Here is a 14,799-nt window from a genome sequence, read left to right as displayed (position 1 = left end):
GAAAGCAATTAGAATCTGGATTATTGCAATGTACACAAAGACACACACAGGGCTACTAAGAAGGAATAAAAAAAAAAAAAAAATTAATGCCACCAATACCTGTCTTCCTCTTCATATTAAAACTACTATTCCAGTCAATGATCAGATTCCTTCACTAAACACTTGAACAACTTTTATTGTCACTCTGGATTGGTAATGATGCCGGTTATGTTGATAACAGAAGCTTAAATTTTAATAAATACTACAAAAAACTGTATAATTCATATAATTAAGAACAATAACTGCTCAAAAGTCCCCTTTCCACACAGGACTCAAAACTACTGTCAATCTTGGTAACTCTTTTGCTTTATTCCTTTATTACTCATCCTTTTCCCTCCAAGATTACCTTTCTTCTCAATTACAAATCTTCACTTTCATAAATAAATACCTCTCCTCACCTTTACTTACAGTTCCTATATGTCCTTTTAATTTGTGATCTCTTTCAGTTCTTCAAAAAATATGGAACCTAGATTCTAAAGGCTGAAATCATCCACTAGTAAGGGAGAAAAAAACTTATGCAATGAAATAGATCCAGACACATCACACTTCTGGAACTGTATCACTGTAAAGTTATCATTATAAATATCAGTCTCACCCTGAACTTAGCAGCATCTTCTGGTCCTATGCCAGCTTCCTGGCCCTTGGAGGAAGTGTCCAAGCCCAGCACCAACCAAGTCACCACATATACTGTCACATTGGACATCACTGTGAAGCCGTACCTGTGAAGATACCAGTCTAATGATAACCTGGTGTTGAACATTAAAGGTCATCAGGTAAGTCTGAAGCAGTGACTAACCTCACTTTCAAAACAGAGTGAAATGACGAATGGCTGATTTAATGAGGTGGAAGGGAACACCTGATTTTTATGGAATGACTCATGCAGTAATTCATTTATTCATGTGAGTCATTTTATCTTGGTCAAGCATGAATTATACTATGAAAATAAAGTTACCTACTCTATTTGCTCAATATGCCAAAACATCTGAAATTAATATTTCATTTTATTCAGTTCTTAGGCCTTATTAACACAATTTACCTATAGAAGTGAAGAGGAAGTTTTAAAGCTTCAAAATACACAAGACTGCCCTTAGACATGAGTACTTGGTATTTTTGTATATAATGGCAATACAAGGACAAATGAGATGATAAGTAAAGCTTTTGCACTGAACAAACTTCCAAATCTTGAAATGTAAGTCTACCTATTCTCGTCACCTGATTAATGCACAATACTCCCATGCTCTCCCTCAGTTCACCATAATTGATTCCAATCCCATTTTTCAGTGATGCACTGCACATCTAAATTATCATCCTAATCTCAATCTGGTATTGCCTGTATATATATATATATATATATATATATATATATATATATATATATATATATATATATATATATATATATATATATATATATATATATATATATATATATATATATATATATATATATATATATATATATATATATATATATATATATATGATGGCAGAGTGTGTTTGGTTGAAAAAAAAGTTAGCCATGTGAATGTAGGGTAGAGTAGAGATGTATCTGATGTCAGAATTCAGACTCATGGATGTGTATCTACATGTAGATATCATATGTACATATTTAGTGGATGCAGAAGTGGATGTGGATATTGATTTCTACCAAATAGCAGGTGCAGATATTAAATTATGACATCCTCACAGATGCAGATGTGGATGTGTTCAGGATTTTGGTATAAAATAGCACCAATTATTGCCAGATAGCTGCTGCAATAAGTGCTTAGTACTGCCAGTTCACATTTTTTGCATGATTACACAATATAAAGTTAAGGTCCAGATCTGTGTGAGAGAGAGAGAGAGAGAGAGAGAGAGAGAGAGAGAGAGAGAGAGAGAGAGAGAGAGAGAGAGAGAGAGAGAGAGAGAGAGAGAGAGAGAGAGAGAGAGAGAGAGAGAGAGAGAGAGAGAGAGAGAGAGAGAGAGAGAGAGAGAGAGAGAGAGAGAGAGAGAGAGAGAGAGAGAGAGAGAGAGAGAGAGAGAGAGAGATTGTGAATAAAAATTTCCATGAAAAACTACAGAATTTTGAATTATGAAATGTAAAAGTAAAATATGTATGTAGAAAGTTTATATCACTCAGTAAAGTGTAATTTTCTTTCTTCCGACATTTTTTTTTAAATGAAATATTTTAAAGTTAAATATTATTGTCTCCTATGAAACCAAAGCATACCCCACAAACCAGAATGAGACCATGCAACCTGACAAACCTCCATTAGATGGACAAGTCTTGCAAATGAAAGCATATATGGGGTCTTTCAAAATTCAATTAATGAAGCATGATGCTTGAATATCATCACATTTGGTTTCACATAAAGAAGTACTGACACTTGGAAAGGACTTTAGTGAGGTTGGTATAAAGTGTGGAATTTGTACTCAGAATATTCAAAGTTAGACAGATATATATAGAGAGAAATAAGACAACATGAACTTGACTCCAATGCCCTATACCACATGTAAGTTAACCTAACCATGTCAATCCCCACACACCTGATGGCATTGAGTTCAGTGCGGTCATTTGGATCTTGGGTGATGGAGGGGATGAGGGACAGATGGCTGATCTGTGTGGCTGCCCACCCAAACTGGAATACCACCACAAAGGGTGCATAATACACAACCTGTGCCCAGTCATGAGCATTGGCACACCCAAGGCATCCCATGAAGATGAAGGGGAAGGCACATAGCACCATTGCTGAACCTGTGGGTATGGGAGAGGAATTTCAGGTTTGTGATATAAATAAGAGTTAGATCATACAGTTTCCTAAACTACTTGTTTCATCTTTTCACACTGAATTTAGGAATATACATGCAGGCGTGCATGTGCGCATGTACGCACGCATGCATGCACGCAAGCATGCACGCGCCCGTGCACACACACACACACACACACACACACACACACACACACACACACACACACACACACACACACACACACACACACACACACACACACACACACACCTTACAATGGGATAACATTTCAGAAAACTGATCCAAAGTTATCAAGATGTCAAATTAATATACTCACAATTTGATTTCAGAATATCAATTACTTTGGGCACTTTTAAGGGAAATATTTACTTTATAACAGATTTAGAAAATAACTATCCAGCCATCAAACATGTTAATAATTCAAAATAATAAAATAATCAGTCTCATGGGAAGAAAATTTGCAATAGATATCCTGATGTGCATTATTTTTCATTGAAACATAACACCTTTCTCTGTAGACATCATCACGGAATTAACACCACACACTCCTTTTGTAAAATAACATATCATGGGTAAACTAAATTTGCAGCATTCTTGTGCTTCTTTTCATCTGAAAATCTGCATCCTTATCAAATGCCTCAACAACACTGAGGAGGATACAGTCACAATATTGCCTACCTGACCCACTCTTAATTCTATCCTAGTCTGACTTCATCCTACTCTCATTAATACTCTTACCAAATAGATGCCAGGTTTTTCTTCTGCCATAGCGAACGCAGAATGGCAGGTCATCAGTTCGGTCTGCCTCCCGCCCAACAAAAGGAGTAGAGAGGGCATCTGCAACCTGGGAGAGAGAGAGAGAGAGAGAGAGAGAGAGAGAGAGAGAGAGAGAGAGAGAGAGAGAGAGAGAGAGAGAGAGAGAGAGAGAGAGAGAGAGAGAGAGAGAGAGAGAGAGAGAGAGAGAGAGAGAGAGAGAGAGAGAGAGAGAGAGAGAGAGAGAGAGAGAAATAAAAAATTATGTACTGTATTATGTTTATAGTAATTCAACTTTCCTCTTTACCTGATTCTATTATGGCACTAGATTGAAGTGCATATTCTATGGTTTGTGCTGAATAGGCAGCACAGTATTCTTTCTTAATAGCCCTCTTCAAAAATTCTACTTTTTTTCTCTTATATAGGTAATTTTGTCTTTTATGCCTCTTCTCATTGTAAATACAGATGAATAATAATTCAGTCAACCATTTTTCCTACAATGCATTCAACCAGATATACTATACTACACTTCTGACTAACAGAAAACAGTAAGTCCAGATAGTCACTCATCCACTCTTACAGTTCATCATTGAATATTATTAACTTCTTGAAAAAATGCAGTAAACACATGGCCAACTGACTGTTCTTCCATGCAATTCAATAGTCACCCTGATACTCCACTTAACATGATGACACTCACCTGTCCGATAAGCAGCACCACCCCAGCCAGACCATTGTCAAAGAGCAGGACATGGTGGAAGTAGACTAAGAGGTAAGTGAACCACATGGCTGAGCAGAGGTCATTCAGCACATGGCCAAACCCGTACCCAAGCTTGGTGCGTAGTGAGATTATAGACATGCTGGTGGTGGTTGTAGTGGAGGTGTAGGATGGAAAAGAATTACAGGGAGACAAGGGCAGGGAAAGGAAGGATGGAGTGTATATGTGAAGAGAGAGGTGATATCTGTGGTGTGAGTAGGAAGAATTTATGTGTGAAGGACAGAATGAGGGTTATGAAACTATGTGGGGAAAAATCATGAGTATGAATTATTGTGTGAGGTTAGGGAATAATGGTGATGAAGAAGTATGTATGTTGATGAGTCTTTGGAAGGAAGTATGAGATGTGATAAACAATTAGGAATAAATATATATTTTATGAAGTTAAAGGTATGTCTAAAATCAAAGAATGATAAAGTGATAAAGATAAGGATAATACGATAAAATCAAGTTATGCAAACTTTATAAAAAATTCAACAACAAATATAATGAAAACAAAACTGAAATAATGATGCAAGTGGAATTATACACAAATGAGAATGAATAACAGTGACATAATTAAAACAAATCAAACTTGCACAACCTAATGAATGCAAAACAGACTTATATACTGCAAGTCAGACACTACAAAACAACAGAAGTTTGGCAATAAAAGGGGAGAGTGAGCTGTCATATAAGTGAGCTAAGAACTGTGAGAGGAATACTGTGGTTCTGTGGTGTGTGTGTATGTGTGCAATGGTGGTGGTGGTGGTGAGAAAGCAAGGAGGAGGAGGAGGAGGAGGAGGATCAAGAGCCAAGTATGGAGTCTACAACCAGCATCTGAAAATAATAAAAATATTTCATTAACCTGATAAATATATGACAACACAGGCAAAATTATTAGATAGCATGCAGCTCAGCATCATAGCAACTAACAGTTATATGGCTCAGTCTGTATTTTTTCTCTAAAAATTAATTATAGTCGAGACAAGAATCCCCGAGTCACACTTTTGTGGGGCTTCTTGTTTCTCTGGCTACTTCCTGTGACATAATCCTTTTCTTGCTCATGTCTACTGGGAGAGGAAGCCAAAAACTACAACTATTCAACTAGGGAAACTCAAAGCTACATTCATTCACATGTCAACACTTTCCTTTCCTCCTACATACCTTTTTCTTCATTCACTACATGCACACTTTTCTCTTGCAACTCTAGAAAAACTTTCACATACGCACTCAGAATGTGATTATATACATTTCATAGCAGAACAGATTTCAATAAGTTCATTATCTCATCCAACATCATTATACCAATGAGTTTAGAGTCCAGGAGAAACTGTTGAAATATAAAATACAGACTCATGTGTGACAATATTACTGAGTCATATGTCAGCTTAACAGATAAAGTTAAATAGTCCAGCCTGTTGTAATGTATAGTATAGCCAAAATACATCCATTAATTCTGGTGTTACATCAGCACTGCTTGTCAAACATGCAAGTTTTCCCCCTTTGCATTTCAAGTACAAGCGTGGCTTCTCAGAAATGAAGTTTTCAAAAAAATACTATGATTTCAAAACCTAAATGCTTTTTAGAGGAAATGTACATTTTACAGCAGTAGTAGTAGTAGTAGTAGTAGTAGTAGTAGTAGTAGTAGTAGTAGTAGTCATAGTAGTAGTCATAGTAGTAGTAGTAGTAGTAGTAGTAGTAGTAGTAGTAGTAGTAGTAGTAGTAGTAGTAGTAGCAGTAGTAGTAGTAGTAGTAGTAGTAGTAGTAGTAGTAGATTAAAAATGTGTAAGGATCAAGTCAACCATATTTCATATACTGCACTGTGTAAAGATGTTGAAATAGTGTTACTTGTAAAAATATCAATACTCATGCTCAACAGAATGTTTACTCACTCAGATATATATAATATTGAATTCAAAGATCACTGCACTGCAAAGTTATGCTGATTTTTCTCCAGACATAGTATGGGCTATTAATAGGTGATGAATCTTTTTTGGCCAACATCAAACTTTTCATCTCTTTTTTGACATGATATTGCATACATTAATTCAGTAATGCCAAAATATTCTGTGCACATTTTCCTCAATTGGATGAATGGGGAGCGAGACATTTTTAATAAATAAATAGATAAATAAATAAATAAATAAATAAATAAATAAATAAATAAATAAATAAAGTTATTGAACAGTGCAAAGTAAGGAGTGGTAAACAGGAAATCTATATAGTGCAGTCAGCTAAATAAGTATACTGACTAAAAAAGAATACAAAACAGAAATTAAATGATAAAATTAGGAAAAACAAATATTGAGTAAGAAAAATGGTACGTAGATGTACCAAATAATGTTGCATACAGTGCGTGCCACGTAAACTTTTTGGCTTCCTGTAGCTTCCTTTATGTTATTATGTTCTTAAATTCACTGAGGGGAGGCGTTTTCTAACGCTGCCCTTCCAAACTGAGGCACACTACAAAACACAGCATTCCTAAAACAATGATATGTTCAACGACACATAAACACATGATGCCATTTAGCATTCATGTAATTTATGCATACTGGAGGTCTATGCGCACGGCAGAAAAGTCTGTCACAACTTTAAATTTTCCCGAGTTGCTGGAAGCCTAACAGATGCTCTTTCTCTCCCCCTCCCGCTACCTTCTCTCTCTCTCTCTCTCTCTCTCTCTCTCTCTCTCTCTTACCTTCCCCTACTGAAACACAATCCCTGCCCACCTCGGTCAGGCCTCACATGACAACCTCAATACCAGGATCGGTTTTCTCTTGCGTTGCTAGTAGTCAGCAGCACCGCACTCAACACTGCTCTTCATCACCATCTTCCTTCTACTCTTTTAGTATTTACAGTTCAATGATAACAGAGTCCAGCATGACCATTACTACTATACCGGTAAAACGCCTGAAAGGCGATTGATGAGCGAAGCTGTCAGTAATGCAACAATGAAAGGACCACGCACATTGAGAATTTGCCTCATATTCAAATAACTCTAGCTCAAAACTTGGTGAGACCCCAATGGTTGTGCTATAGGATATTTCATTCTGCGCTCAGTGGTATGTGACAAATCTTGATGAGACAAAATAAAGTTAGTGAAAATTGCAGGAAACTGACGAAATCCCTTTTTCGACATCCTTCTACTTTTTGCAAGTTACCAATTGACTTCACCTAATATAAGAGATGAAAGCTATATCATATAAAATTGATAAAGTTGTGCTATCATATGATGCTAATTTCGTTATGATCGGCCGCGTAGTTCAGGAGGTATTAGCGTTTGAATAGCGTTACCGTCGGGTCGGGCCGGGCCGCTCAAAATGAAATAACAACCTTCACAGTAAAATTCGCTTCTCTCGTAATAAATAATGTAACATATTACTATTTGTTTTCATCGGTCTCCTGTTAGGCCCGCTTCAGTCACGCTACCCCTTCTAGGAGTTCGTCTGGAGGAGTGGGTCATCAGTGACGTCACTGTCGACGAAGGAATTAATGTGACAAATATCTTTCTATGAGCGTTATTGCCATTATTTACGTGGCAACAACACTTTGACGCCTCACGGAGAGATATTTGGCAGCTCCGATTATTTATTTATTTTTTTTTCGTGGACGGAGTAACATCACTAATGACCCATTACACTTCCAGACAGGCGTGCGGAATGAACAGTATGAGGCGGGATCTGCAAGACAACGGACGTAAGCGTAACACTCCCCTATATCAAAACATGCATGCATACTTAACTATCATCCCTGTCCATAAACATGTCCTACCTTTTTAACAGCTTCTTATTAACTCAAGGCTAACGATATGATAATTACGTAAATTCAGTCCTATATCACTCTAATTCTAAGTCACTATCTATTTCCTCATTGTCATCACTTGGTAACGCATCATCGACTCAGACGAAGTATTTGAGGAAAAATACGTGAGTGTGGCAACATGCGTCAGTGCCTTCCTGTATTGCTTGAGTAATCATATTTGTGTAAAAAAAAAAAATAAATAAAAAAAATAAATAAATAAAAATAAATAAATAGGTAAATAAAGTGAAACAAAAATAAGTAAAGAAGAGCAAGGGTTTGGTTCGAGCCTGGCAGTATTATACAGATTTAACAACCATAACATGAGACAAGTCGATTTTCTTTCTTAGTATTTCGCTTTTGTTAGGGGTAAGAGACGCACGGATAGGATCAGTTTTCATATGTAAATCTAGAACAACAGGTGTTACAGTGCGTATGTATGAGTACTTGATTCAAACTACATCACATTCTCTCTCTCTCTCTCTCTCTCTCTCTCTCTCTCTCTCTCATGCCTGAACGATAAAATGTACAGCTTTTCATCATTAAAAATAAAGTTATTTGGAAAATGTAGAAGCAAGAACCAAGGGAGTGTAGCTCAGACCTTGCATACTACGTACTTACATACAACTATAGGTGACTACCCTGGCTCTCACACACAAGTCACTATCAATAAAGCCACCCTCCGTCGACACACACACACGCACACACACACACAGTCAAGCCGAACCATTAACTGCAGTACGAACCATCCTCGTATACCAAACCACACAGCCATCACCACCACCACTACCTCAAATCACCTACCTTCTACAAATTCCATCATCTACTGCATCACTACCATAGGTATCACTTTCCAATCATCACCATCACAATTCCACCACGCCAGATGTCTGTCAAACTCCCTACCACAGCTATCAGGCTACAGCCGGCTCCCCGCTGCAACCATGAGTCCCACCTCTGCCATTCATTCAGTCTGCCTGTGTATAGCAATAGGAGCAGCAGCAGCAACAGCAGCAGCAGCAGCATAACGCAGGGTACAAAGTAACTACAACCTGACCTAATAAACAACGAATGAATAGAGTACAGTGTGAGGGAGAGGAGTAGGGCGAGAGAGAGAGAGAGAGAAGGGAGATAAGTCAGTTCATGAGCTCTCTCTCTCTCTCTCTCTCTCTCTCTCTCTCTCTCTCTCTCTCTCTCTCTCTCTCTCTCTCATTATTCTGTTACATAAAACAAATACTTGTTGCTATTGTTCTTCGCTTCATTAACAACAATTCTATAAAAGTTTCGCCACTATTAATGTCGCGTATTAATTAAAACTGATAAAACCTCATTATAGATTTCAACAACACTTGATTCACTCTAATGATGAATAACACACACACACACACACACACACACACACACACACAAAGAAAAAAATACCCACGAAATACTCATCCACGTGACTCACCATCCCCCGTCCTCACCACACACAATAAAAACACATATTCATCTACGTGACTCACCGCCTCACTTCCCACACACATCAGGTTTTGACCCCAAGAGCCGTGGGTGATGCAATGAGGCCTGGTGACCATGCAGCAAGTATTGTACTAGTCCAGGTGTATCACTCAGCGGATGTTATGTTCAGGCCATGTAGAGACGCATGATTTGTGAGGGAGAGTCATCCAGGGCAAGTCCCAGACGGAAGTGAGAGAGAGAGAGAGAGAGAGAGAGAGAGAGAGAGAGAGAGAGAGAGAGAGAGAGAGAGAGAGAGAGAGAGAGAGAGAGAGAGAGAGAGAGAGACTATCATAGTTTCAGATAATTGATTCCTTGGCAAACATTGACAACAGTTACTGAAATAACACTTTAATTAATAGCACTGCTGCTGGTGGGAAGCGTCTCATGCTGCTCTCGCTCCCAGCTGATCATCCCATGCCCGGTATCGCGTTCGTAGTTGTCCCCTTGATGGTACGAGTATACACATAGCTCGTGGTTCGGAATCACTCCTGAACCTTTGTATTGTAAGTAGCTGTCTTCTCTTTGTTTACAAACAGAAGCTTGACTACTGTGACCACTTTATAAAGTCTATTTCATCACTATATTTGACAAATGTTTTAACCAAGTCTTCAGCCATGTTGTGTACAGCAGCGTACAGATATGTTTATCAACACGGTTTTGTTTGTAAACAATAGTTTTTGAGCATGCGCAGTTCGCGGACGGACAATCGCATACAAGAGGGCAGATGGGAACACAACATGCTCTCTTTAACATAGCTGAAGACTTGGTTAAAAAATTAGCCAAATATAGGGGTGAAATAGATTATATAAAATGTTCACAGTAGTCACTGTTATTTGTAAACAAAGAGCGGACGGCTACGAACATTACACAAGTAACGCCGCCTCGTCACCATTCGCCTCAACTTCAGGAAAACTTTACAGGGAGACTCCTCAAGGACACCAGTATATTAATTCCAACTTGACCTCTAATCGACCTTATATCATCCGCACCAAACGCCTTTTGATCACTAACCTGGATAGTTCCACGGATCACTGGGAGTCAGTATCGACCATGATGGTGACCAGAGAGAGAGAGAGAGAGAGAGAGAGAGAGAGAGAGAGAGAGAGAGAGAGAGAGAGAGAGAGAGAGAGAGAGAGAGAGAGAGAGAGAGAGAGAATATACTACAAACTTCCACCATGAATTAGCTCCATGACTAGCGTTACAGTACATACCTACCTAGCAACAATATTGGACACTTCAGTCATTTGCACAAACTTCCAATCACCCCCTCTCCCCTAAACACACAATGGATACATATACTTATATAACCATACTTAATATAAATGTGGGCGTCCTCCCGGTAACAGTGTGGAGCTCCAGCAGAGCACTCTGTGGGTAAGATTGAGATCTTTCCACACCACGCCCGATCCACCTCAATAAATGTTTTGGAATCAGTGAGGCACGAATCTTACCCTGCTTGATGATACAAAAGAACGTTACTAATATGTGTGTGTGTGTGTGTGTGTGTGTGTGTGTGTGTGTGTGTGTCACTCGTTCCTGTGTGTGGTTGGTGGAGCTGTGGGTGTGTCGGTATCTACGCGGACCTAACTGGAATTCACTATCGGTGCTGGTTACATTGTTTATCGTAACAACCACATAATTAACAGAGAGAGAGAGAGAGAGAGAGAGAGAGAGAGAGAGAGAGAGAGAGAGAGAGAGAGAGAGAGAGAGAGAGAGAGAGAGAGAGAGAGAGAGAGAGAGAGAGAGAGAGATTATTAGGCAATTATGCAATTAAGCAAATTAAGCAACGAATCAAAGGGAATTAAAAATACTGAACGGAGAGATCCATGCTACATAATATTTTCTTGTAAAGCCGTGAGAGAGAGAGAGAGAGAGAGAGAGAGAGAGAGAGAGAGAGAGAGAGAGAGAGAGAGAGAGAGAGAGAGAGAGAGAGAGAGAGAGAGAGAGAGAGAAATGCCGAACGCAGCCTTCCTAAGGATTTCACAAGCAACGGTAATATTGACAACAACACATGGAAACGCAAAATAACCTTAACATACAGTTGATGAAACCCTTTCACCTGACACACACACACACACACACACACACACACACACACACACACACACACACACACACACATACACAGCTACAAGAAAGGGAGGGATAAAAATAAGCCATGTTACCACGTAAGGAAGTCAGGCAGGGAGATACGGTATATCCCACAGCTATTTATATAACGGCCTGTAAGGATATTTAATACATCAGAGATTAATCTACTGTCGTGATATCAATGAAGCAAAGTAAAGCACTCACGTCAAAAGGCAGTTATTATGTTAATAAATACGAAAGGACTCAGTAATTACATCTAAATAAATAAAGATAATGTGATTTTAACCTCCTGGACAGTGGAGGAGACGTCGCACGCAAGCAGACCATGACGTCAAAAGGGAGACATTACATAAATAAGCACGAAAGGAGACTCAGTAAAACGTGCAAGGTCTGCCGTCGACGTGATCTTAGCCTCGTCGAGCTGAGAGAGGACAAGCACGGCGCACTCCCTGCACTCAAGAGGAGGAGGCTTACAGCAGATTTATTTCCAATCCCGAAGCACAAAGCAATGCCGACACTACTGATACAAATGCTCATAGCTGATGACGGATGTAAAAATCTGGGTTAATATCTAAGTACCGATGACAGATCAGCAAAATTAATTAAATATATCTATGAACAAACAAAGGGGCAAATTAATTCTTTAATACTAATGCATGAAGCAACGCCGACAATATGGATGAAATATTCTGAGTTGATTTGACATTAAGTACTCGGATTAAAGAATAAAACTGAGTAAACGAATAAATAAATAAATAAATAAATAAATAAATAAATAGATAAAAAGATAAATAGAAGGAAAAAACGTTTCTGAATAAGGAGAGCAAAACCACTACTGTTCAATACTAATGCAAAAATCAAAGCCAATACTACAGATGCAAGAAAAAAATAAATAAAAATATATACAAATAAAACACTAATACAGGAAACCGGTTTAAATACAGTGAAAAAGAAAATCGAACAAGGAAAGTAAAACCACTGTTCAATATAAATGTGCAAAACAATGCCGACACAACAAATACAAATGTTCAAAGAAGTTACAATTAAGCAAAAACTAAGCTGAAGAAAGTATATTACTATGATTATTATTATTATTATTATTATTATTATTATTATTATTATTATTATCATTATTATTATCAATGTTAAAAGTCAAAATATACAATACTTGTATCAACATAGGACGGAAAACGTAAAGGCTTCCAAGCCCATGAGACGCTGTCATGGATACGAAAAACGTAAAATAAATCGAGCAGCTATACTTAAATATACATTCGACCAATGCACAAGCCAATGATGTCAATTACTTTTTCGGCAGAAAAATCAAACCAGACATGTGGCTTGAGGGAGGTTAAGGACAGGACTCAATATCGAAAAAGTCACCCAGCCAAACAAACCAGAATGTCAAGGGCTTAAGGGCAACAATGAATGAAGAACCCAGGTGAGAGGTGAGCGGGACACGAGACCTGAAGGATGGATAAGGGATGGAGCACCGTCTTCGGTCCGTATTTTTAAGTTTTGCTCTTTCATACGGACTAACTTTCAAGAACTACAGAGATTAATATACTGATTCTTGTGTGTGGTTTTCCTACTGCTTGAAAAATTCTTAAACTTTCACTAGGATCATGAAAAACAACCAATATACTAATAACTTTCAATGAAGTCTGATTAAAGGGTAGCCGAGATATAACGCCGAAACAGAAGAATATGGTTTGGTCAAAAGTTGAGTACTGTTCCAAATAAAATTCCATTATGCTCTGCGTCTTCCTTCAGTCACGAGTCTCTCGAAATACTAAACCTGATGGAAAAGACTGTGGAATATTAGCAGTCTCTTGTCCGGGACTAAACGATGCTTACTGACAATACCTGAGGCTAGAGTAAGAGGCAGTAAGTGCAGTGCAGGGAGCAGGTGGTGAAGTGATACTGGAAATGCTGTAGCATTGCAGGTCTGACAGTTGGGAAACCAAGTTAATGATAAGGGTGTAAGAGCACGTGGCATGAGTGTTTCCATTTGCACTTTTTCCTTAAGTCACAACATCTATGAAACATCTATGACATCTCTGATCACTGTTTGTTCTCTTATTCACGTTGCCACACTATTGACTCGGCTACTTTTAAGGTTTTATCCATTGACAGAATGAGTCGCTTTTTGATGGTGTAAAAAACGAATTCCAATATTGTAATTGTCCCTCTGGCACAATCACTGAACACCACCACGCTCCACACACACACACACACACACACACACACGCGCACACACACACACACACACACACACACACACACACACGATACATATCACAAAATCAAGATCATATGGCCGAAACAAAACATATTAGTGAAATTTATTATTTATTTAATTATCAATTATTATTATTATTATTATTATTATTTATTTACTTATTTATTTTTGTCGATCGATGTCTGAATTACTGTCGGCACGCGGTGGAGAAAAGGCATAATTCCTCTTCTGGGACATCATGATAATCTACGCCCGTATTCTTTAGAACACGTTGAACTCTAATTAAAAATATTTTCAAAGGTTACTGACATGATTAGTTGGGTTCTCATAGATATTTTGCAATTAATGGAGCAGAATCATTGTTAAAATGCCACTAGAATCATGAAAACACCATCGAAAATCCCAGTAACTTCCATTACAGCTTGTTTAACTATCAACTGAACCGTGAAAATGCTCTCTGAAAATCACAATAACCTCCACTTACCTCCTTTAAACGTCCACTAGAATCACGAAAACACCCTTGGAAAATCCAGTAACTTCCACCAGTCAGTTTAATGTACTCGAAATAAAACACCGAAATATTTGAGAATATTCCTATTTCTCTACCACAGTCGGTCATAAACTATTCTTTCGTAGATTGGTACGTCCACATGTGACCTCAATACAAACCAAAGCCATGATAACTGATCCATACAATGACAGTATCACCATTGTGTGGAGAGATAAAGTTATATTTCATCATTGGTGCATTGATAATAAACATGAGTGTGACAGATATTAAGTCCCAAAGAGCTTCAGTTAATCATTAATATCACCAGGTATTTTTTTTTACACTTTCCCACTTTCACTGGTGCCTGTACGCATCGTTTTA

The 14,799-nt window shown here is 38.1% G+C and overlaps 1 protein-coding gene across 10 annotated transcripts in view; it reads right to left on the bottom strand.

Annotated features, from left to right (window-relative positions):
* Positions 1-14,799, bottom strand: part of LOC135107548 (major facilitator superfamily domain-containing protein 12-like) — a 44,011-nt gene that overhangs the window by 16,266 nt on the left and 12,946 nt on the right. For 8 of the 10 annotated variants that reach the window (XM_064017540.1, XM_064017539.1, XM_064017542.1 and 5 more), the window contains exons 2-5: positions 4,244-5,137; positions 3,529-3,634; positions 2,566-2,773; positions 635-758 (exon numbers count right to left, since the gene is read on the bottom strand). In XM_064017540.1, coding sequence (XP_063873610.1) covers positions 635-758; positions 2,566-2,773; positions 3,529-3,634; positions 4,244-4,402 — 597 coding nt within the window. In that variant the 5' untranslated portion in view covers positions 4,403-5,137. Of the gene's footprint in view, positions 1-634; positions 759-2,565; positions 2,774-3,528; positions 3,635-4,243; positions 5,138-13,552; positions 13,655-14,412; positions 14,549-14,799 lie in introns of those variants that run through there. The other 2 variants (XM_064017538.1, XM_064017536.1) reach the window with 2 other exon arrangements.

Source organism: Scylla paramamosain, chromosome 15 (assembly GCF_035594125.1).
Source record: "Scylla paramamosain isolate STU-SP2022 chromosome 15, ASM3559412v1, whole genome shotgun sequence".
Taxonomy (NCBI): domain Eukaryota; kingdom Metazoa; phylum Arthropoda; class Malacostraca; order Decapoda; family Portunidae; genus Scylla; species Scylla paramamosain.
The sequence above is the reverse complement of the archived record's forward strand: the minus strand, read 5'-3'. Positions and strand labels throughout refer to the sequence as shown.